At 38.5% G+C, this 24,654-nt stretch overlaps 1 protein-coding gene across 7 annotated transcripts in view; it reads right to left on the bottom strand.

Annotated features, from left to right (window-relative positions):
- PLCG2 (phospholipase C gamma 2) overlaps window positions 1–24,654 on the bottom strand; it is a 71,271-nt gene that overhangs the window by 19,359 nt on the left and 27,258 nt on the right. For 6 of the 7 annotated variants that reach the window (XM_026058723.1, XM_026058732.1, XM_026058740.1 and 3 more), the window contains 18 exons: window positions 23,674–23,721; window positions 19,397–19,481; window positions 18,597–18,680; window positions 17,106–17,149; window positions 15,837–15,909; window positions 14,574–14,675; window positions 14,283–14,401; window positions 13,865–13,950; window positions 12,715–12,835; window positions 11,666–11,834; window positions 9,082–9,186; window positions 8,770–8,859; window positions 7,126–7,304; window positions 6,157–6,357; window positions 4,726–4,845; window positions 3,216–3,396; window positions 1,967–2,035; window positions 687–796 (listed from right to left, as the gene is read on the bottom strand). In XM_026058723.1, the coding sequence (XP_025914508.1) occupies window positions 687–796; window positions 1,967–2,035; window positions 3,216–3,396; window positions 4,726–4,845; window positions 6,157–6,357; window positions 7,126–7,304; window positions 8,770–8,859; window positions 9,082–9,186; window positions 11,666–11,834; window positions 12,715–12,835; window positions 13,865–13,950; window positions 14,283–14,401; window positions 14,574–14,675; window positions 15,837–15,909; window positions 17,106–17,149; window positions 18,597–18,680; window positions 19,397–19,481; window positions 23,674–23,721 (1,986 nt within the window). Of the gene's footprint in view, window positions 1–686; window positions 797–1,966; window positions 2,036–3,215; window positions 3,397–4,725; window positions 4,846–6,156; window positions 6,358–7,125; window positions 7,305–8,769; window positions 8,860–9,081; window positions 9,187–11,665; window positions 11,835–12,714; window positions 12,836–13,864; window positions 13,951–14,282; window positions 14,402–14,573; window positions 14,676–15,836; window positions 15,910–17,105; window positions 17,150–18,596; window positions 18,681–19,396; window positions 19,482–22,886; window positions 22,986–23,673; window positions 23,722–24,654 lie in introns of all 7 variants that reach the window. The other variant, XM_026058777.1, reaches the window with a different exon arrangement.

The raw sequence follows: 24,654 nt of genomic DNA, 5'->3' as shown, positions 1-24,654 counted from the left end.
AAAGCTCTAACAAAGTTATCATTAACAGGTGATTTCAGAGGGATTACAGCTACTGTAAACTGGAATTAATGATTTAAGGGGCTTTCCCCCCCTCCAATGCTAAAAATAGTTTCTGCAGGACTATCAACCACGATAGTATAGGGAAACATTAGATTCCCAAGCTTTCCAAGCAACTTGCAAACCAGCTAAGAAAGCAAGCCACTKACAAAAGCAGACTATACAGATAACTCAAAAAAGGACACCCCCCCTGCCCCAACAAAGGGACAAAAAAACCCAACCAACCAAAAAAACCCCCATGGTTTGTTCCCTAAGAAGTATTATGCAGAGCAAGGAAGAAAATGGAGTAATGATGACAATGATAATAGATGCCAGACTTCCCAGAAGATACAAGTGTTCAGGAAGGATGAATGCAGTAAAGCACAAATGCTGGATACACCGGGATATGAAGGCTCTACCAGGCTGAGGTTATTGCTGTAGGGTAGGACAATGGAAAAGACATGAAAGGAGACTTGAGGTTGGGTTTTTCAGTTTTGTTTAAGATGCTGGCATTAAGATTTATAAGGCCACAGCTCACAAGCAGCAATCAGATAACAGGCAAAGAGTTTAAGAACTACCACCCAAAGCTGATTTTTTTTTCTCCCTAGTAAGTCACTAGAAGTTCTCCTATGAGGAATTCTTGTCCTTACCAGCCTCCAGTTTCCTTTGTGACATTATGAATTAGAGCCCCTCGGCAGAAGCTCAGTTCATCRCTTCTTTTGGCTCTGTAGTCATATAAGGCTTTCACTGTTCTCTGAGGCTTTAAGAGAAACAAAGAAAAGGGGTCAGGATAGGCGGACAGGTCATAAAATGATCAATAATATGATCTTTAAAAGGGGGGGGGATTAGATCCCTTTTTTCTTATGAAACTTAGAAAGCTTAATACTAAGGTTCCAGAGTGACATCTATTGGCAGAAGGAAGCAAGTGATGCTACTTAACAGCTATTTTTCAAATATCAGCTAGGAAAAAAAACACACAACAACAACAAAAAAGACAAGGCATATTTCTTTTATGGGTGCTGCAATGTAATTATGGTAGAACAAAAACAGTGAGCAATCAATCCTCTTTTTTGCCTGTATTCAGACACAGTTGGAGCTTGCAGGCTTAGATGCAGTTTAAGAGACTCCACTTCAAAACCACATCAGCTATCCAACTGGTCTAATTTCCTTTAGGAAAAACTCCAGTTTTAGCAGGACAAGAAATTTCTTTATCTTGAATTTACTACTAGCCAAATTATTCAGTAGCAACATAAATTCATTAGTCAAAAAAGACTAAGAAGAATTACAGCCACATAATTTACAAGCAGGTGAGCTTTTATGAGAAATCAGAAGCAGGCAGGCCCTAACAAAAATTAGAGATATGTAGATGTTTGCTGTGCCACTCGTTTTTAAAACATTATATACTAACCAAAGACACTGCTTTTATATAGAAAACACAATGAAAATCTGCACCTATTCATGCAAGCAAGCCACTTTTGCTAGTAGAATTCTGAAAATTTTGTGCACAGACAAATAACAGTGCTCATTAACAAACACACTCAGGGTTTACGTGTTGTGTTCTACTTCCATGAAGATTTGGCCTCCTCAGATTGAATCTTCTCTTTGGCTAATTAATTTCTGGGCATATCTGCATAAGCATGCATGTCAAATCAAATCACCTCCACAGACTCAATAGCAAAGTGCCTGATTTCCCAGTATAGGTGAATCAATACAGGATTTGCACAAAGAAAATGTGTGTGTGCGCAAATTTCAAAGAGACACTGGGAGAAAGTCACACTCTTTATAGTTCTGCTATCCAGCCCTCCATAAATCAAGCGGACTAACACTTTCGATTATCCTTTTCATTACTGCTAGCAGGAAATCGACAAACAATTATCATCTTTTCAGAAGTCTAAGAGAAAGTGTGAAGAATATCTTTCCTTAAGCATACCACTGCCGGGGTGATTTCACTGGGTTCCACATACATCTTGACATCATAGAGGGAATTAATATCTTTTTCCTTAAAAAACAAAACAAAAAAAGTTACAGGAATTAAAAATTACGAGAATACTTATTGTTAACATAAGAAATCCTTGTAGAAACCACCTTTCTGACAATACTTGGGCAAACAAAAGAGGAGGGAAGCCAGACACCTATGTTATGCTCATTTCTACAGTTGAACTCGCAGCTTTGGCTTGTCATTTAACCCCTCTATGCCTCAATTTAATCAACATTAAAACACAGTGAAACAGCAACACCTCACAAAAGCATCTCTTAATTCATCAAATGCTTACAAATAGCTTTGAGATTGAGAGTATCATTCTGTGTGCAACAGAGGAAGACAACACCCACGTTTAGGATTTCTGTGTTCCAGTGGTAGCCCTTCAGTTCCAGTAATGGTTTCACTATTACATAAAAAATTTTCCTGCAGCTTTTAACAGACATATACTTGAAAACAGAAGAGATCATCTCATGCTTCCCGAACGCCAGTTAGCTAAGTTAATCTTGTGAAAAAAAACATCCATCCAGAAAGCAGACACCTATCCTATGCTAATTATCTGAGCTCCTTGTTTAGTCAATGGACAAAGACAGGTACTACTTGGGGAAATTTTCCTCATGCTTATCTCAAAGAGTGAGCCTTCAAAGGTATCTCTCACTTCTTAGCACAAAAGACACCATCTCTGAGATGCCTACAGTGAGGTGAGACAAGAGTCACTGTAGGTCCTGGTGGAGAGGTGCAGCAGAATGATTCATTTTTTCTGAAATACTTAGCGACTGGCATCTGCATGATCATTTTAAGATCTATGTCTACTCCAGCAACAGAAGAGAAGGCCAACTATGAGAGGCTATTTTCAAAAACTCATTTTACAGCAGACTGGCAATCCCGAGCTTCACTGAGCAGCTTTTCCAATGGGATCATGAGGAAGGCAGGAGTTTACCCATAAACAAAGATGAAACTCTTTCCTTCAGGTACCTCAATCACTTTGCGAGAGAAGTCAATGTAACCATTCCTGTCTTATAAGTTAAAAAAAAAAAAAAAAAAAAAAAAAAAAAAAAAACCACACTCAGGCACAGACTGAAACTATCTGCCTAAGCTCCCCAGAAGGTCATTTATCAAAGCCAGAACTGATCCCAAGTCTCCCAAGCTGAGATGTGGGATTTTGTCCTCTACAGCCACTCATACAAAGACCATCACTGACCGTGCTGTAGCGCTCCAGCAGCTCCTCAGTCACCGGGTAACGCAATTTCATTTTCCTGTACAGCGGATGCTTCTCATAGTATGTTACCAGCTCCACTAAACTTTCAAAATAGGCYGAGGTTCCCAGCACAAAGTGGCGGCCTTCCTGCTGAATTCGGAAGTGCTTCACTTTCCCCTCAGCTCTGTAAAATAAGTTCAGGTGCTGTAAAGGTGCAGATACTCATCCCAGTGAAATCTCCACTGCTGCAAACCACACCATAACTGCTTTGTACATTTTTAATATGCAACATAATTTCTCCTTTTCCCAAAGCTTGATTAAATTCACAAACATTCGCATTTTTCTACAACATACAGAGCCTTGGGCTAAACCCATGCATTTGTCTACACTGAACTCCCCTACTTTTTTCCCCTCTATACAAAAGTTTCCTGTCACTTTCATACTGAAAAAAAAGTCTCTGGTTAGATTGAGAATCCTTCTGGAATTTGCTGTTGCTGATCTACAGTTGTTCCTAAGCAATAAGACACATTCTCCTCAATATGAGTAGCTGGTTTTTTCCCTATGCCCATTCTGATAACTACAGGAATCAACTTCATAAAGAAAAAAAAAATTTTTTCTTGTGTTTAAACACRAGATTCATGCTCTCACTGATGACAGTAAAACCATCTACTGACAACCTTTCTACCCACAGAATATTCCTGCATGCTTTTCAAACTGCAGAAGTTTTGGAACTTCTCATTTTCCACTTACTCTGAAATGGTTTAATTAAGATTCTGCAGCTCAACAGACTTCAATATTCACCTTGCTAACAGCAGAAATATTAAAAACAAAGCCTGCAGTTAACTGGACAATTCTGGACATCTTCARTACACAGTAAGGCATGTAAGTAAGAGAAAACAAGTATTTGCTTTCGAAAGCAATTTTATACCTTGCAGAAAGATGCATTTTTAAAGAAACACAACTTGATTTGAAGGCACAATGGAGAATACCAGAATTCTATACATTTTATTAATGCTGCTACAAGAACCACAGTTTCAAAAATATTTCCCCTGGCAAGGAAAACCTACAAGTAGATAGAAAACAGTTTCATTTCAACAGATACTGAACGAACTTCCATCAGCTACAGGACAGGGCAGGATTTCCAGGGGATAAGGATCTAGAATCACTGCTGCATCAGCACCAAAAAGAACCTCAAAATAGCACCCTGTAGTAGGGAGCTTCAAGGAAGTGAAGAAGGGCCACACACAGGTCCATATGGGAGGAAAGGGACAGTTAGCACCCACATTTGTTTTTATAAAGAAGTATGCAGGTTTATTCTGGTCACAAATTAACTGTTGTGCATATTTTCACACATTTTGACCCCATATGCACCTACTGTCAGGATGCAATCAACCATGCAAAACTTCACAAGCAGGATTTTTCTGACTCTGGAAAGACCACAGTACTTTTTAAATGAGAAAAACAGAACACTATGGACCTTGTAGGTAATGTAGTTATATCCATCTTTTCCTACCTGAAAGTCATGGCAAACGAATCTGGTTCCTCCCTCTTTCTAATGAGAAAGGCTCCATCTCGAGGAATACGCATCAACATGTCTTCTGCCTCTCCCCGACTCAGGTTACTATAATACCAACTACAAAAGTTAAAATCAAAATGGACAAAAGATTACAAAGCTGGCCAAATGTCATTCAATAAGAAGAGACAGTGTTACTAGCACTAGAGTATCAATCATTACAAGAAAAATTATGCATTATTTCTTCCCCATCCTGCCCATGACAGCATTTCTTCCCCATCCCATGACAGCAATTGTTACAAAACACTAACATGGCAGCTTATTTGGAGTAAAACCATCAGGAAGATACCATAACATCTTTTTCCTTAAAAGGATAAAACATAAATTAGCATTTCTTCCTGAAACAAAGGCACTGGATCCTGCTTTTAGTCCATCATTCTGTTTTCTGTAGTTGATTCAGAGTTTTAACATAGTAGATATAAAGAAAAGCCCAAATACAGGCAAGAAAAAGACACCAGGCATTCAAATTCTTTGATTCAGACCTTGATTCAATCTGTCACTCTAAGGATGGGCCTATCAATACCTTATGCGCCTTCACTGAAGGTGTGACCACTTATACTGGCAGCATACTCCCACCTCCACAGAGAAGCAGGAAAACTAACCCTTAAACTGTTCCCTCCCCTCACACTGGCTTCAAAAGTCACCTATGGGTGGTCAGTGTCTCCCAGATCAGGTCCCAGGAAAAAAAGAAGTTTGAAGTTACAGATGTGATTTCACATTCAAAGGAGATTTCCTTTTTCTGACTGCAGAGAAAACAGATCAAAGGGCAGCGTCTACACAGTGTTCTGCCAGCAAACAAGAGCAAGCTCTGCCCAGAATCCATGTCTGGCAAATACCAGCTGGAAACAAAAACCAAGCTATGCTGTTTCTTACCAGCATGGGGCCAAGCTACCCTAACCAACTCTGACAGAGGTGAGATGGAGGGGGGGGATTAAGGAAATGTAACTCAGCTTGGGCTCACTGCTCCAGTAATAGAGTTTCCAGATGGCACAGACCATGACCACTTAGTTGCCAAACCACAGCCATCTACCAAACATCTAATCCAACCTGCTGGGCATCGTAAACCACTGAGCAGAGAAGTAAGGAATTAGCACACTTTCAAAGCATTACAGTTCTCAGCGATCTTCCCAATCGCTGACAGTAAATTGCTTTCCTGGGGCTGCTCCCTGCTTTACCAGGCTGTCACAAAGTCAAGGTTCTTGCTCAGCATCTTTCAAGGAAGCTTATTCCTACAACACCTGCGAGCAAGTAAAACTTCAGGTGTGCTCCAGAATCTGGGGGAATTTTACAGGAAAAAAATCCAAGACCTTATAAAACAACACAAAGAACTCTGACTTAACAACCCTGGTGCTTGCCTTCTGCAGTACATACTCTTTAGTCTCATGAGGGCTGGGATTAGGCACAGCATCGGTCAGACGCAGTTCAAACTCAGCACATCGCAAGTGGGCCTCCTTGTAGTGTTGAATGAGATCATAGATACTATCAAAAGTGAGGTTGTCCGTCAGGTAGTATTTCACATTGTCCCCATCGCCTGAAGAACGAATACGGCAGTGCTGGACTCTACCTGACCTCCTGAAAAAATGAAGAAGGAGACAAGGAAAAGAAAGGTAATGCAAGAGTTTTTCCTCTGAAGGGTTTCCTCACCCATTCCTGGTTAACTCTACTTGTTGAGCTTAGGAAGGGGCAAGAAATCTGTGGCATCTCTTAAAACAACCAAAGAGAAAAAAAAATTATAGGATCAAAACTAATAATTTTCAACACAAAATGGTTTAAAATGTAGCAAACATTTATTCCCTGCAGAAATAGCTCTGACTCGGGAATCCATCTGATTTACTGTTACTCTTAAAGTTTCAACCAGAAAAAAGTCACCAAAAATTCTTAATTCTTTTCCTTCCAGAGGGATCCTTTTTCACTGAAAAGATCTATCTCTGATAATAAAAATAAACTCATGAGACTACCTGTTCAGTATGGATACCAGTAATTTATCTCAAAATGAAAGACCAAATTTTGGCCCATTCATTGAATAAATAACAAATTCTGCATCCTGCCAGAGCATTAAAAAAAAGGGGGGGGGGAGGGTGAAAATCAAACTGGTCAGTTCTCTCTTGATAGCTCTAACACTTCAAATAGAGCCTATTTGAACACAATGCACTATGCTACCCTGAAGTTTAATCTAAAAAGTGGTCTTTCACAACCCCACCAATAACATTCTAGTAAAGATAGCAACTCCTTATTTATTTCCACTTAGCTGTAAATGCATACTTAAAAAATAGAGTTATTTCTGTGCAATGAAGTAAAATAAACAATGCTCATGTAAAATTTTTAGGACAATCACCATACCAGAACGACAAGGTGCAATCATTAGGGAAAGCTTCGCTTTCCCTAACTAGGAACGTTCCATCCTGGCCACCCATTTCAGCACAATATTCCTGGAGCAGCTTCTCAGCAGTTGTCCTCCCCTCTTTCATTTTCCCATGGAACCACTTCTCTTTTAAGTGCAGTTCAGTACGTTTTACCTCCTAGACCAGAAGAGAAGAATTTCTACAGTCCACTTCTAATTTTATGATTTTGATACAAAGTATTGCTTATTGATATAACCATCTCCTATTTCAGGATTTCAGCTCATATTTTGCCCTAAACTCTYCCTCCACAAACAAGCTGACAATCTCTACAGTCACATTGACTTTTCCCCAACCGAGCCATTTCTTTGGAGCAGTGATCAACTTCAGTACTGTTCAAATACATAATCAACAGAAAGCAAAAGAACGCAGCAATGCAATCACTGATTTATATTTTAAAAGCAAAGCAGCCTACTGCTAATCCAGAGAACTTCCATTCTGGTGGGTTTTTTTTCCCCCAGAACCATCTATGTACTTGCTTACGCATTAATTATTCTACTAACATTAACATCTAGGTGAACGAGTATGTGGTTCTGCAAATGCAGAGCGCAAATCTCTGAACCATACACATATGTTAGCAATGAAAAAGCACGCATGGAAACCAGAAAGTTCTCAAGAAGAAGCCAYGCTGAATATCACTGCTATTGTAGCCCTTACTGAGCCTCATGCTTCTGCTTTAACATGGCAAAAGGCAGATAATACATGCTCACCTGTGACAACCACTTTGATAACAWGAAGTGAACAGCATGTACTGTCTAAGAGGTGTGCTGTATTATTACATATTGAACCTAATTTCATCATACTGTGTAGCTTGAGAATAGCAATAACAATTAGCCAAAGGCATATAACTCACAATAAAGACTTTGAGTGTCAGTGCGCGCGTCAGCATAATTTTGGTAGTTAAATGCTAATATTTCATTGCCCTTATACTTCTCTTTATAAGCCCAAAGTTAGCCAAGGGACAAAGACATTTTTTTAAAAATAAGTTCATGAGAATGCATTGGCAAACAYCCTTTTTAATTATTATTTGCAGATACACTTATCTGACACAGWTTCTCTACAATTTCAATAATATCAGCACCTGTAAACAGTGAAATAATCTGAGGGGGAGAATTTGACTTTAAAAAGCTTCTTTAAAAGCTCACTTTCTCCATTTCATATTAAAGAGAAATAGAGAACTATTCTCTTGATGCAGGCATCTCATTCCCATCAGCATTAGCATCTGCGCCCCAAGCAGATGAGGGAGCATAAAACTTTATTAGATTGATTTGAATACTTTAGTTGCATACAAACAGGAAATATAATCAACACAGAGCACCAGACTATAGGCTGAGTAAAGCTGTATCATTTTCTTCAAACTTGTTTCATGGAAGCAGTAAAGAACTTCAGTTCAAAAATCGGTAATAGAACAAATCTGTGTGTGGCTTCAGGCAGGAGAAAAACTCATTGTAAAGCTTTCAAAAACTAGTGAYTTCAGAAGACTAGTTTTAGTTTCTTCAATCTAACAACTGCATAGAAATCCTACAGTAACTATCTCTGTAATTGGGGGAAGGAATACACTTAAACAACAAAACAGAGCCATCACCTTTGATGAATCTTCATCAGCGTTCTGTTCWATGTCATCGCTGAATGATAGCTTTTCATCAGCAATAGCACAGTAGTGCCGAGTCCATTTCTAGAAGTTAAGACAGATATTAAAACTATTACCAAGACAAACAGCCAAACCCACTAATCACAGTTTCCAACAAGGTCTAACAATAAACAAAGTGCCTTCTTGCCCTCGCTCACATCAGTTCAAGTGAGGATATTACTTACAAAAATATTGACAACATTCACGTATACCTCCGATATTACACATCCTAGTAACAAACTRTTGCAAATGCCACATAAATTCTACCTGTTCTATTGTGTCCCACATGTAAAGTTCTCCTTGTTGCTTTTTCTCTTCTTTCTTGTCTTCCAGGTTCACATCAATGTCTCCTTTTGGCCCCAGCTTTTTATGCTTATTAAAAAAAAAAAAAAAGTATATAAAACTGGTCATACTATCTCAGTGTAACTCAGTATTATTGGAAGTAATTTCCCTCCATTACCCAGCCTTCTGTTACTACCATAAAAAACAGCATTTCCACAAGGCTTTACGCAGCAGGGGTGGAATTTATCAGCTCAAAATTTAAATACCATACTAAAGACTGAAAAGTTAGTAGAGGTATCATTCAAGCAATGAGGAAACAACTATTTTGACAAGAGCTCACCATTCTTCAGAGGACAGAAAACATGAAGTGATGTTTGCCTAACAAAAAATAAAGATAAAACAAGAATCACTCTGAAGAGAACAGGACATAGTTCTCCTYCATAGGGAGGAGAACAAGTTCTACTTTGTTCTCCTCCCTGACATCTAAAGCCCTAACTTGGCAGAACACCGCAACTCATGTGTAGAAAGAGAGAAGAGGCAAACCCAGGAGAGACCTTGGCCCTGTCACGCAGTCCATGCCAGATCTATGCAGCAGTTTGAAGGATACTAGARGGATGGAGGAAACGGTAGGCTACTGCAGAGCCAGGACCAGTGTCAGTGCTTGTAGGGGAGGGAAGACARCTTTCAATTCACAGCTGCCAAAGTRCATGTTTTTTGGGGGGCAGGACACGTTGTGTGCTTGACAGAAAAACACAGGCTGGTAACCCGAAGAAGTAGTTTCTGTGTCCTGTGTAACTCCTGCCATAACATACTGAATGAAGTCCTCAGTTACAACGAAAAATGATGACAAGACAATTTAGACCATCCCAATGCATCAGTGAAAAATTTATGACAGGAAAGAGCAAACAGAACAAGTTATAAAAGCCCACAAAGCTAATCTTTGTAGAAAAGGTTGAACAAATGAAATAGCAACAGTTGGGCTATTCTGAGAAGAGACTTTAAAAGGAGAACCAGGCTGGCCACAGCATAGAGAGCAAAATAGTTAAGAACGATTCTTCTTCTGTATTTAAATACAGACTGAAACAATAAGATGCAAGCTATGTGGAAAGGCAAGACTCAGCAAAGCCTCCCTTGAAAGCGCTCATGATAAATAGTAGTTCAGGGGGCTAAAGGTCAAGCTTCAAATACTACTAACTGCCATTAATCATGGTATTAATCTACTCATAGTTAGTAGTCCTTAAATATATTCAGTTCTGAGCAGCTTACTGTAGAAAGATTCAATCTTACAGCCTTATCTGAAAAGCACAACAGGCACCTAAAGCAAGAGTCGCTTCTGACTGTTTACAGACATTTTCCAAACAAAAGTCAAACAACACAACTAGCTCACTGACAGGTGCTGATCTATTTTTAAAGACTCTTTAATGCTCTTTTAGGATAAGAATGATATTGATACAGGTGTTTTCTAGTGCAGAGTCACTGTAATTTGTAATTCCCTTTAAAACAGCTCTGCCATTTTTTTTTTTTTTTTTAATGGATGTGCCTACACAACACCCCTTCTATGCTCTACCAGCCAACAGCAGACTTTTTGGAGAAAAAAAAATTCTAAGCACAGAGATTGAAATTCTCTACTTCCTGTTCCTCTGACCTTCCAGTGGGGTGCTGTCACTTCCAGTGCGGCATTAAAGAACTGTGTGCTTACTCTTGTTTCTTTTGCTCAGAAGTTTAAGATATATGACACAGTACTGACACAGGAGCTGGAAAACTGAACCATGGACAACAGTAATATTTTGCTGAAGAGATCTTAAACAGTCTTCAGATTCTCTGCCAAATTTTGCCCTTCAAAACATTCTACTCCAGTTTCAATCTGAGAAGTCTTTCTTCAGTTATCTGCCACGTGTTGACATGCAACAGTACAGAGTAAAGCGTCTGTATTGCATCTGTAAGAAACCCTTACACTGACTGCTTCCTACCAGTAAGACCTCAGTTTTCAGAAGCAACTGTCTAAATTGCATACGTAAATAGCACTTTCTGTGTATTAGTTACTAAATACCCATATATTTCTGCAATTTGCAAAGCAAGCAATCCTGACAACTTAAGTCTGTCACCTGCAAAGTGCTTTGGATTTCATTAGAATGAGAGGCATTCTTTGAAAGACCAGTTAATAACATTAATCTAACTTTCTATTCCAGAACATACATTTAACATTTTACAGCAGGCTGTTACTGTACAAAAAGTCTATGATGAGCATCTGCACCAGTGAACCCTTGCTGAAATTCAGCAGTGACATATCAGGAGCTGGAAGACCTTTAAAAAAAAGCTGACATTTCACCTGGCACTTGAACTAGCAACATTAATTGCAAAGAAAACCAACAGCAAGCCACTTAATATGCATTTTAACAGAATTCCATAAAATGTTGCCAAACTTTAGTAATACATGCTTCTAGCACACGGATCCTTATCCCCAACAGAAACCAGCAGCTAAGTTGTGAAGTCAGAAGTAGTACTCCTGACTCCTGCTCTTGTTTTTCTATTTTATCTACCAGGACACAATGCAATCCTGAAAACCTACTTTGATGATGATTTTTTCTTTCAGCTGGGTTGGTGATGGCAGCTGATCTGCACTGGCTTCAATGGGCTTCATTAAAAGCTGATCCCCAAACACCTCCTTGAACACTTTGGCCATGTGTCGCTGCTGTTCCACACTACAGTGCTCTTCAATTGACAGAATGACTGGGTATCTTTGATGAAGTAAACAAAAGTGAAAGTAGACATTCAGCTTCTTTTTGCTACAACTAGCAAAGCAAGGCAAACAGCCCTCACCTCCCCTCCCAAATCAAAAGAAACTTTTAAAGCAAACAAGATAACAGAAGGCATAAAAGTAGATACACAACAGATAACAAGTGACATGCAAACATAAAATCATTTAGGCCAAAAGGGACCTCTGGAGGGCATCTAGTCCAATCCCCTGCTCTGAGGGGAGCCAATTTCAAAGTTAGATCAGACCTTTGTCCAGCCAAATTATGAATATCTCCAAGGACAGAGATTCCACATGCTCTTTGGGAACAGTTCCAGCATTTGACCATTGCGACATGAACATTTGTTTTTCTTCTCCTCAAAGTTTTCCTTGCTTTAACTTGTGTCTGTTGCCCCTCTTATGCACCTCTGGTAAGATTTTGGCCCCATATTTACTATAACCCATATAATCAGTTCAGGAGGCATGCTATGAATTCTACCTCTTCTCAGCTACAGCCTCCCCTACAATGTGAACACTACCTCATAGATATTTTGCTTGTCAATTATAGGGTGTTTGTTTGTTTTTGTTTTAAGACATACTATTCAGAATTTGAAGTTGCACATTTCAGTTAACAGATGAATACCCAAGAAAGGAAACAGGAATGCCTTTAGGGTACTCACTATCTAGCTCAGCAGCAAATTGTTATGTAATGGGACTCCTCCTCAAAATTGAATCTATTAAAGAGCCACATATGGGCATTAATGAAAAAGGCTAGGATATCATTCTTCTCCCCTAATTCTTTTTTCCCTAAATTGATGAGGCAAAAGAAGTTCAGGAAGGCTCTAACCATTCAAAACCAGGCTTAAGGAAAAATCAAAACCTACTCAGATGCAACAAAGGCATGATCTTTGATTGCCTGTACCACATCATCAAATTTGATTTTTGTTGTCCGTGTCCATCCATGATAAATGATTGGCTTCCCATCTGGACCATCCCAGCAGTCCACTAGAAAAGACAAGCAGAGGAAAAAGGAAGAGACCAAGCAGTTACTTAAACTATTGCAGTAGAAAGAATACAATATACATCTAATTCTTCAAAGTGTTTCATACAATGAGTCATAGACTTTTATGTTCTATTAAAATATTCTACTAGGTGGCTTTATATCTCTCACAGAGGAGATTAAATTCACTTAAGTAAGAGCAATACAAATAAAATACAATATAAAATTTCCCAAAAGCATTCCCATTAGGGAATCTCAAAGTAAGGAATTCAGGCAGCTAAACTGTCAGTTCATTAGTTTACATTAATGGTCCAAGTGGTAAATAAACTCCCACAAGTGATATGTTGGCAGTTTATCTATTTTGTTGATTATAATCCTGAAACTCTAATTTGAGATACATTTTGCATTAACCAAACTGAACAGGGCCCTTATTAATTATGACAAAAGTTGATCAGCCAGTAGCAACCAGTTTTACAAAGTAACTGGTGGAATAACATGAAAATCAAGTCAAACCTTGTAACCTTGAAATAAGGTACACAAGCACAGGGATGAAGAAGCATACACAATTAGTGGAGAACAAAGGCACAAAACCAGCAACTGATTTACAAGCGAGTTAAATGGGATGACAAATAGCACAAAACTAAGAAACTCAAAGACTTAGTCTTGTCTGTATGAAGAATGAAGGTAACTAAGCTTCGCCTATACCTCTCTCTATATATACTGCGCATGTAACAGGAGTTTGAATCTTATATTCTCATATAATAAATCAGTGATTGAATTACTGGTATATGATGGAGATAAGATTTAGAAAGATCTTCTGGAAATTCCAAGGAAACAAGAACCAGAGCAAGTGGACAGGGTAATAGCAGGGCATAAGAACAATGATTTAAGGAATCAGCATTTCTGAGATGAGTAACTTCAACTTTCAAAAAACAAACCAGTTCTTGATTTCATTTCTTTTTTTCTGTCTTAAACAGGGGAAACTGCCTGTATGGGGAATATGTTGCAAACCATTCCACAAGCTCATTACTCACACTCAATACATCGACATCCCATTCTCAGGCACCTGATATAAGCTTCTGTGGAGGATTCACTTCGAAGCTGGTCTCCGGTCAGGTATCTAAGGAGCAAAAGGAAATTGTAAGAGAAGACAAGCAGTCAGTTTAAACAATATCCCACTCACTCACTGGGGGTCATTTTTCTTCCTGCTTTTTTGTTTGTTTGTTTGTTTCTTACTCGCTATGAAAGAACTGGATTTTGCTGAACCAGATGTTATCACATTTTAGGATGGACCTATTTATAGAACATAAAAGGCTCAATCTAAGGCCCAGCCAACTCTGACAGATTTCTGGAGAGTAAATCACAAGCTCTGAAACATACCCAAGCTTCATCATACTGAGGGGAAATCATGTGTTTGAACACAGACAGATAATGAGACTTTCAGTAACTTACGTGTTATGAGAGGAAGAAATCCAGTAGTGGGACAAAGGGTTATTCATGTCCTGCGCATCTATTGATTCATATTTCTCATCCCAAATACTGTTCTCTTTTGCAAAAAGGTAAGTGAGAAACTAAAATACAAAGAGAGACCAAATTTAAATGTTTTTGACCATACAAGGTCAAAAGAAATCCAAAAATGTAGCAACAGCAGCCTAAAGAATCTGCCATCCAATTAACAAACTAGGAACTAGCAATGAAAGAAAAATGTCCATGAGGAACTATTAGAAAGTATCATCATCTCACCTCATCAACAAAGAGGAAGGGTTCAGCAGTTTCTCTCATAGTGTCATCAATAAACTTTGTCATTCGTTCACGGACTTTACTGAGATCTTGTGCCCAAGACTCCTAAAAATAATAAAGAAGTAAAAAGCTTTAGATGTTGTGATATGCTATATAAAATTAAATGGAGAAGAGAGAGACCTACAGATGTGATTCATTAAAGCTCACTCATCTGGCCATTTAACTGCCAGTATGTTTTACTGCACCCACACAATTTAGTTTCCTATGCGATGTTTAAGGGGGGGAAAAAAAAGTTCTTCATGCAAGTACCTCTATATAGGTTGGAGGCCCACAAGATACACACCAGATCTGTAAATATATGCATGCACACAGTAAAAAGATGGCCTCTGAAGGATAAGGCTTAACTATAGTCTCTCCTCCCTTCTAAGTGCAACCTGAAAGTCATTTTAACACAGTGTAATAGGGAGAAAAAGAAAGTATCAAATTCATACAGGAAATGTTGATCTGAGTTTTTGACAGTTATTTGCAAACCTGGAGTTTAGCAGTGCCTAGCCAACATCACAAATCTAAAATGCATAGGAAGTAATGAACTGGAATGCAGATAAATTCAATGAGCAATCTCAGAACCATTCCACTATATTCTATTGTGAATTTCCACTATATACTACTGTGAATGTCTATCCTTAAAGATTGGCCTATATAGCAAATTATGATTTTTTTCCACGGTGTCTGTGCTAAATAAGATTATATACAACGGTGAAGACAGGTGCAACCCCTAGCTCAATCCTTATCTGCTTGCTGGTATGGGGCACTGAACTGTCCCCATTCAAGAGAAAATTCCCTTTGACTCAAATCACAGCAGTCAGCTCACTTTTTTTATGCAAGAGCTGCTAAAACAGGGCCACGGCCAAGGTGTTACCCCAGATGTACCTGCAGTGACAGCTGTAACTAGGCCACGATAACATCTTTGACAAATATGCAGTGTTTATTTTCAACTTGTCTATTTATCTACATGACTAAATAGAGACCTGTTAAAGTCTTATTTACAGGGTCCTCCTCTTCCTCTGATGCACCTTCAGAGTCTTTATATGGATGAAAAATAATAATTCCTGTGACCTTTAATGTCAATGAATAAGAAAAAAAAATCTTTCCAAGACCTACTGTTGCAGCTGACATCAGTCATACTCTGTGACACATTACATTTCCTTTAAGTATATAATTCTGTGAGACAACCTCAAGAGTTCAAAATTCCTATAACCTTCTCACCTGCTGCTCATGTAGCAGGAATCTCTGAAAGTCATGGAGATGAACTGCCGAAGCATCTGGACGGTCAGTGTTTCTTTAAAAGAAAAAAAAAAGCGAAGCTAAAGAAATAACAGATCATGTGTCATCAAATGTTATAGCAGAAAGTGACAGGGGGTTGTATCTTGGATTTACAGTATAATCCTGCTGCTACCACTAAAACCTTTTATAACTTCAATAGAATTTAGATTAAAGTTGTAATATTGAATTATGTAATCACTGTATTTTGAGCCTTCAAATAAGGCCTCCTGGATCTCTGATCCATTTTTGATAGTGATTCATTGGAAAAACTACCAAACCTGTTTCCTGCTTTGCAGAAAAGAGCAGCATTCACTTTACAAGGGTGTTGTTAACTTTAGTTAAGGCATATGGATATACTGTTATGTTAAATTATGGCAGAGCCACCCTTCCACAAGTAACTCCTTCCATGTTTTATTCAGATGATCTACAGTGATAAATCAAAACCTGAAAAAGGAGGCAAGATACAGCCACACTGACAGAAAGGAGCACAGCTGCATCCTCTTTTGTAGGACACAAATGCTGCATCATCTGGTACTAATAAGATATTTACAACCCACTCATCTTTGGTAAATCTATGGGTTTAAGCAGTCTCATCAAGTTTAATTTACATGAGATGACCAAAGACTAAAGAAATAATGTTGTACACTTGGAGCAAATTTTTTTAAGGAACTCCCTAAATCTGTTAGTATAATATTCAAAGCTAGGATAAACTGGTTTAATTCATGGTCAAAATATTACCAGTGCCTGTGACCTCCTTTTTCACGCTGTATACATCTTACTTAATTCTCAAGTCCACCAAGTAAAAATTACAGAAACTGTTTAGGTCAGCACCGTGCTTGTATCCAGTCAAAGCCTGTGCGCCACATCACTCTCCAGACTGAAGATAAAATTTCTCCATCAAATTCTGTCCTCTAATAGTTCTGTTCAGCTCTTAGTAAAATCAAAAGGCAGGCAAATTTGTTTGTTGACATCCATGCCATTCATGTAGTCAGGAGGTACAAACATTTATCAAATGATATTCAAGACTTGTTTCTATGAGAAATTCACCTTTCTGAATGTAATATATCATTTTTTCCCACTTACTAAAGCATCAGTACAAAAAACAGTGATGTAATTAGAAAAAAAAAATAGGGATCTGTAAGTGGACTACAAAATTCTGCAGCACTGCAACCATAAAAACATGTGAAAAATAATACAAATGAAGAGTCTCACCCAAGAATGAACACAGAGGAATCCTTTTTGAATTCATCGAGAATCTTAAAACAAAAAACAAACAAAAAAAAGAGGAGGAGATAAATAATAAAAGAACATACAATTCTCCATCAATAATAACCATTGCTTTGGGAAGGGGACCAAATATGAATTTCTACTTTATAGAAGCTGCATGTAAGGTGGCAACATACATTTTTGAGTTCAATGGATAAGAAAAAACATACTGTAAAGGCTGGCAATTGCACTCCAGGCTTTTCAATGTGAAAACACGCAATTCTCGGGCAAGAAACTTGCCATTGATAAGGCATCTTATACACACAATCAGTCAAGTTTCTGGGGAGCTTTTATTGCTTGATATCCCAGAAAAACTGGAAGTACTTATCTTCCATTGTATTTATTCATTTGAGTGTAAAACCTAAATTGCTTCCAGCTTGGATCAGCATAATTACAGATTGCAGGAAGCTTATCAACCGACCCATAAGCAGTTGTTGAGCAAACTGAGGAGTTTCCTTGAAATGATCCACAAGGGGTGATAACAACAGTTTAAGGAAGTCAGATAGCCTCCTTATTCTGTGTTTTACTCTTAGGTAACTTTTTCCTCAGGCTAATTAACTAGATTTTCATGAGCAAAAATAAAACCCAGACAGTAAATGGAGATTCTTTACTACCTCACAATAATTTCATGATCATTTTTAACCAGCACAAGAAAGAACAATTGCCAAAAGAAACAGCACTGACTTTTATTATGGAAATTTCTATTTTAACAACTGCAAGTCCAATCAACAATACACAAATGTCATCAATTAAGACATTTACACAAGTAAGTCCAAATTAGGTGTTTTCACATAGTTATAAAGGCTGCCACATTTTCAGGATCACTAAATATATGCAGATGCCACCAACTTCATGAATCTATGTAATGAACACATGGAGAACAGTAGTCAGGCACTTGCCCACATAAATTAGTGAAATGTAACTCTACTGCCTTTACACACTCCCAAGGACTCCTTAAAGCACGTCATGCTGTGGACTCATTCCTGGTTATCTCTAAGCACAGGACACAATGACAGGGGTAGCTGTTATTTGAGGGTCAAGAAACATCCCAGCATGATTTACAGAATGTTCTTTGCGATACAAGACCATGCAAGTATGGAAAAACATTGCTTCTATCAGTAAATGAAACAACCAGATCTGATGTAAAGACACTATATACTGAACAAACTCACAAGAAAAGCTCTTCCTAGAAACTCCATTTCATTTGTGCATCTTTCTACTACCAACACATGAGAAGCAACATAAAGGACTTATCTTCCTAAGCCAATTACTGATGGTGACTGTTACCTATATGTTGAGTACAGTAATATGAGAAAAGCCCTTTTTATGTTACAAGAAGGGGAAAAAAAACAAACACAAAGAAAAAAAAACCAGCATTCGCTTTTTATTCTGATCAAGCAGTTTAAAAGTATGATGACCGCTTATGAAAAAGCTTACCAATTTCTGTTGTTCAAACATGATTTTCTTGTAGAACAAATGAAACTGTTCAAAACTAAGTTCTTCCTTGTGAGCACCTATTTCCTGTGATAGAAAGTAGCATCCAGTGAATTTAGAATTCCCTGTATTGCATTTGTATAGCAAACAAGTTACTCCTATTCCAAGTGCAACCCTCTTACACATTTTGCTCTACTTTATTTTTTAAGAATACAAACAGGTAAACAGATTCTTAGTTTGTAACAGACTGCTCCTAGCCCACATCTCTGGCCTTATTAACTTAGTGGAAATGGAGTCAGGATGTAAAATGTGAGAGTAAAGTAGTGTCTCAGTCAGTCATTGTTAGCTGGAGCAACACAAGCAAGAATGTATGCTTTAAGGGTGGAGAGCTGGAAAGTAGGAAGAGGTGGGGATCTTTTCAATTCCTGTAGGAATGGGAAAGACCTTCAGAATATTACCATAAGTGGTAGGGGAAAGTTATTAGTTCGATCATATTGCAAAAGAATTCTTATTCTTATTTAATAACTCTTATCTTGAACAATTTCCTATGCATCTGCACAGTTAGCAGCAGCACAGATCCAAACCCAATTTTGGTTTTAGGGAACATTAGAAGGAAAAGTAGGAACATTTAAGTCTATATTTTCTTAAAGTCATGGTTATATGCAAAGCCAAATTTGTAAATTAAGTGATATAGTTTATAGTACATTGAACTGAACTGAAACAAAAATACAGACAATACGCTGAACAGAAATAGCAACACCTACGAGATAATACCAAACAGATGTAAGTTAACAGGTAATTACCGCAAATTTATCCTTCAAGAACTTCACGCTGCTCACTTTGAAATTTACTTGGGGAAGGACAGTTTTCAGCTCTCTAAGACTGATACTGAAAAACAAGACAGCAAAAAAGCAACAGTTCTATTGCATTCAGTCAGCTACTAATATATTTTCTATCAACACAAAAAAGTGACTATTGAAACATTTTTGGTAGTATTCATCTCACATAACCATAAACCTCTATAAACATAACATCTAAGCAAGCTAGATGTGTTTTCTAATCAGTGGGGAGAAACAGGCATTTCACCTATTTTGGCCATATATATTCAGATGAAATGAATCGCGCTGCAGAGACACTCATTTCTCTCCATTAACTATTAATCAGATCTAGATAATCAGCTCAAATGTAGATGTTTAAATGTGGTCAGATGAATTTCAGCCTTTCTTCCATTGCTTCAATCCTACTGCAACAGTGATCTAGACAGAGAAAACATTATACAAACGATATACAAAGACGATGAGATGAAACAGAAAATTAAAAGCTCAAGTTTTCTATACCCTGATAATCTTTAATTCCAGCTGTTACTCACTTGGATGGTAAAGTTGATTATCAGCAGCAGACTGCTTCTGCAATACCTGAACATGACCTCATCCTCCTTACACAACCAAGTCTCCCCAAAGAGGACTACCTTCAAGATCTGTTTACCTAGACCTTCTGAACCTTTTCCTAGTTTCAGAATATCCACGGATATAACAGTATCAGCAGAACAGTATTGACTTCAAAAAGCCAAAGTTTCCAAATGACAGTGGGACCTTTCAAATAAGACATACATATTTCAGATTATAAGCAACACAGTGCTTACATACACCAAGTATTTAGGCAATTCTTAGACACAAAGCTAAATTTCTTAATTGCTGCAACACCTTCTGGCCACACTGTACAAAGTCTAATTGTGTATGCTGTATATATGAAACAGACTTCTTTTGTTGATGCAAGGGTTTATATTAGAAACAAAAATAGTCCATTTCATAACTGTGAATATAGCTCATTTTGAAAAATGAAATTTTCTTCACATCTTCCTGTTCTCTCATCAACCTCAGATTTTATTTTCAGTCTCTTAGATACTACTTTTATAGCCTCCTTCACTGCAATCTCAGAGCAGCTCACAATTCTTAGTGCACTTATCCTCAAAATATAAATAAGTGATAGAGTGCTATCATAACTCTCTATGAATATGAGAGAGGGTTGATTTCTAAAGGAGCTAGGTGCCTAAATACTTTAAATGAGTTATTGGCTTGATCAGACACTACAGCTGAGCCAATCTAATAGCAAACTGCTGCTATAAAAAGCAACTCCACCCCCCCCACACTCAATGTGCCCCACTCCTTTCCCCTGCTGCCCTTGTCCCACATGTTTCCATATGCCAGCTCCGATGCTCATCAAACCCTTTACTAAGCTGATTCAACCTGCTAATCCAGCAGAAAACTATCTGAACAAAAGAGAAAAGAGAGAGAAAGAAGTTTTCCACTGGCTTCATGGGCTGAAACAGCCCACCTCATGTCCAGATCAGCACCATAGCCAGAATAAGGGAAGTGGCAGGAGTGCCTGATTAGGAGCAAGTAAAGATAGTGGATGAAAAAGGAAAGAGTTAGACCTTGACCATTCAGCAGCACCAAGCTGGTACACCAACTCAGTCATCTTGAATAGCTCTATGTCAGTGGCCTACTATACAACTTGTCTTTAGCATAGGAAAGAATGGAAATGAGGTCTCCTGTTCTGGACAGAGATTCTCAAAGGCCGGGTATGTTCTGCTGTGGGCTCTCAGTGAGAAAGACATGGCATGAAAGTGGGACATGTGAAGGGCATGAGGGGAGTAAAGATACATGACAGAAAAGAGAAACAGGGAAAAGACAAGGGAACAGAGGCGCAGCATCAATGGCTGCTACTGCCAATGCCCACTAAACATTAATGCAATACCAACACTACCCAAGAAAACAAGGCTAAGGAGCTCTGCCTTGACCTACAGTGAATTCATAAGCCATTAATTCTGTGCAAACACAGGGTCAGAACAGAGTCACCTGAAAGCAAAAAAAGAAAGCAAAGTCATGCTTTTATTCTACAAACTGTCCATGCAAGCAGCTGCCCTGTGAGATATTCTCATCCCCATTGTGTAGAGAGGGAAAGAGGCAAAGCAAGAAGTAACTTAGCCAAAATCCATGCCAGAGCCAGATTAGAACTCAGGAAATTCCTGGCTTTCCGCCCTGTCGCCAGACCTCTGGAAAAACACTTATTTTGGGAGCAAAAACGAACACTTCATTTGTACCCTAAACATTGAGTACAAGCAATTTCCTCTAGTCAGACAAGCACAAGCTAAAACAAAGAGCTGGGACATCATTACCACTGGCAAAAACTCGACCAGTTAAACACTGGCCTGGAAGCCTAACCTTTACAATTAACCTCCCTAGAAACTGCAGCACTAAACACAATGAAACTCAGTTCAAACTCCTTTCCTGAAATTTTCTAAAGGTGTGAATCATCTAGCAAGAAAATGAAAAACTGCCATCTCCACAGTGCAAGTCCCCTTGATCCTGAGCAGACAGCCTTGTAGTGACAGAACAACCTAAAGCATCCAATAAAACCTCTGCAACAGACATACACTGCCAGCTACAGCTTCTCTACCCTAACATTTGCTTTTGCTTCACGATCCCTCACTCCCATTGCAGGATTAGTTTTTCCAAACCCATCAGGAGGTGTTAAAGGCAGAGGGTACTTTGCCCTTCCCTGCTCTGGCTGGCTTTGGAAACACTGTTCTTGAAGTTGTCTCAGTTCACGCTGAAGCCAGCTGCACAACACCACAGCTTGTTTATAGAATGGTGTTATTTCCTGCTGTAACATGGTCTCATTCACACAATAAAACACCATGCCTTACTTTGCTTTTAGGAAAAGGCTTAAATGAGAGGAAATGCGTGTTCTTCTCTCCACTGAAGTACACCTTAGAAAAACAGAATGCTACAGAAAGAGGGCAAAATCGTGGTAAAGTAATATATACATGGCAGAGGAGGAGTTAACATTCCTCTCAGTGTCCCACAACTTCTGGCAACTCTAATGAGAAGTGTGCCGCTGAATTCATTAAAAAAAAAAAAAAAGTCTCCTGTGCTGTGCAAAAGCTACAAAAGCACTTCACACACGGACCTGAAACAAACTACTGAAACTCAAATATATGAAGCTACACAGCACATGGGGAGCTGCAACATAATGGGGCTTCTTTGCATGAGAAGCAGCAGTCTGTAGGTGATTCCTTGGCTTTGGTCTCTCAGAATACGTGTCAAAGAGACAAACCCATACAGCCAGGCCAATTGCACCAAATTACATTTATCAAAGCAAGACCTCAGAAAATGGTTTTGCCCTTATGCCAAACCATTAACTTGGCTTCCTCCTATTTCTGTCCTCAAGAGATGTCTTCTGTTTCCCACTGTTAAAATAACTCTCTCACACTGTACTACCCTGTCATACCAATAGTCCTCTTTCTCTCCGGTAATATCCTCAGGTATCTCTTTGTTATCTCCTCTCCCTCTAAATGTTCTGTCCTCTTCTTCTCAGGGCTCTGGTCCCCTGCAGGAAAGAATTCATGTTACTGCTGGGACAACCCTATAACTGGATGTATCTGGAGTAGCTGTTGTGACTAGTTTCAAACTAGGTACTGCACCTATTAGCAATGTTCTAGCCCCACTGGGACTGAGACCAGGGAAGGCTAATCAATCAAATATTTTACCCTGGACCTTTAGCAGCTCAACTCTGCTTTTGCAGCTTGATTGTGCACGAACAAGCTTTTGTTAGCAACGAGGGAAGATGTGGTGGCATAGCTGCACAGGAAAACTAACAGCAAATAACAGTCCACACTGCTGGGCTCTGACTTGACTATCAAAGAGCAAAGACTTCTGTAAAGCAAGCAACCTAACGTAGCCGCACAGCTGAGTTGAACCATTATGATAAGAGCACGAGAAGATAAACCCCTTTCCTTATACAGGCAGGGTTATTTTGGACTAAAAAGCAAAATGGTTTATTTTTCATAATTTCCTACCTCATTATATCACATATGAACGTGACTGAGTGTTATGCACCTTGTGTGTTTATCAAAAGGCAACAAACAAGTTGTCAAAGCAACAGCAAATACAATTTTCAGGGGTCTCTCATAGTTCCCATCTTGGCCAAAGTATTCTATTCTTTTCATTCCACATTACTGTCTGCAAGGAAAAGTTCACTAAAAACAAATTGAACATGAAGAGGGAGAGCTTCTTACCTATTTCTTCTAGTTTGATCAACAGAATAGATCTGCTTTCTCAGCCAGCTTGGGGAAAAAGGAAAAAAAGATTTAATCTGAGAATTAAAAAGAAACAGCCAATGGAATATCAAAATCCAAAGATGAAATTCAACAGAAATATTTAAAAATTAAAGAACATATGCCTTTTAATGAAGCAAAAATATTTCCAGTTGCAATATCAAAGAATTCTGCCAGTTTTATAACACTATTTACAAATAAATACTTTTCTGCTGCTTAGTACTGCATTTTCAAGCCACATAACACAGGAAGGGGAAAGGCAGGGCAGAAAAGAACGAACAGCCAGAAACTGTAAAAATGTAAGCGGACAGAATGGGCCAAAACTTCAGCTAACGTAAACCAGAATAACTCCATCAAGTCAATGATTTATGTCAACTGAGGCTACTGGCTCAAAGGTCTGTTAGATGCATAAAATTAAAAGTTTGGGGGGGAAAATAGAGAATTTTTAAGAAAAATTGTAATTAGAATGCATGTCAGTTTCAGGTGCACAGCAAAATAATATTAGCAGTATTAAAAGTAAGTATCTAAAAACACACAATTTTGGTCTAAACAATGATCACAGTATGCCATTAAAAAGCTTATATTCTGTCTCCAAGGGAGCACTTTGTCTGCTGCACCTTTGGAACGTAGCACTTAATTGTTACACGATATTGTAGCATGAAGGGCAGAAAGCAAAGAATACTTTTTCCCGGACTGGAACTGCACGTAGGTAAAGACAACATCAGTATCAAAGCTGCAATTTGGACAGTTAGCAAGAAAGGACAGAGTATATCCTTGCAGCAGGTAACAGCAGTGACTTACCACAAGAAAAAAATATCAACAGTGCTAAACAATAACCAAGTATAGAGACTGTATTAAAAGCTTTTTACAAAATTGGAATTCTGGGCATGAGTAGTTTTGAGTATGAGTAGTTTTGAGTGCAACATCCTCTGAAGCACTAAG

The sequence above is a fragment of the Apteryx rowi genome, unplaced genomic scaffold (assembly GCF_003343035.1).
Source record: "Apteryx rowi isolate R43461 unplaced genomic scaffold, aptRow1 scaffold_1, whole genome shotgun sequence".
Taxonomy (NCBI): Eukaryota; Metazoa; Chordata; class Aves; order Apterygiformes; family Apterygidae; genus Apteryx; species Apteryx rowi.
Note: the sequence above shows the minus strand (reverse complement) of the source record. Positions and strands in the feature narration are given on the sequence as shown.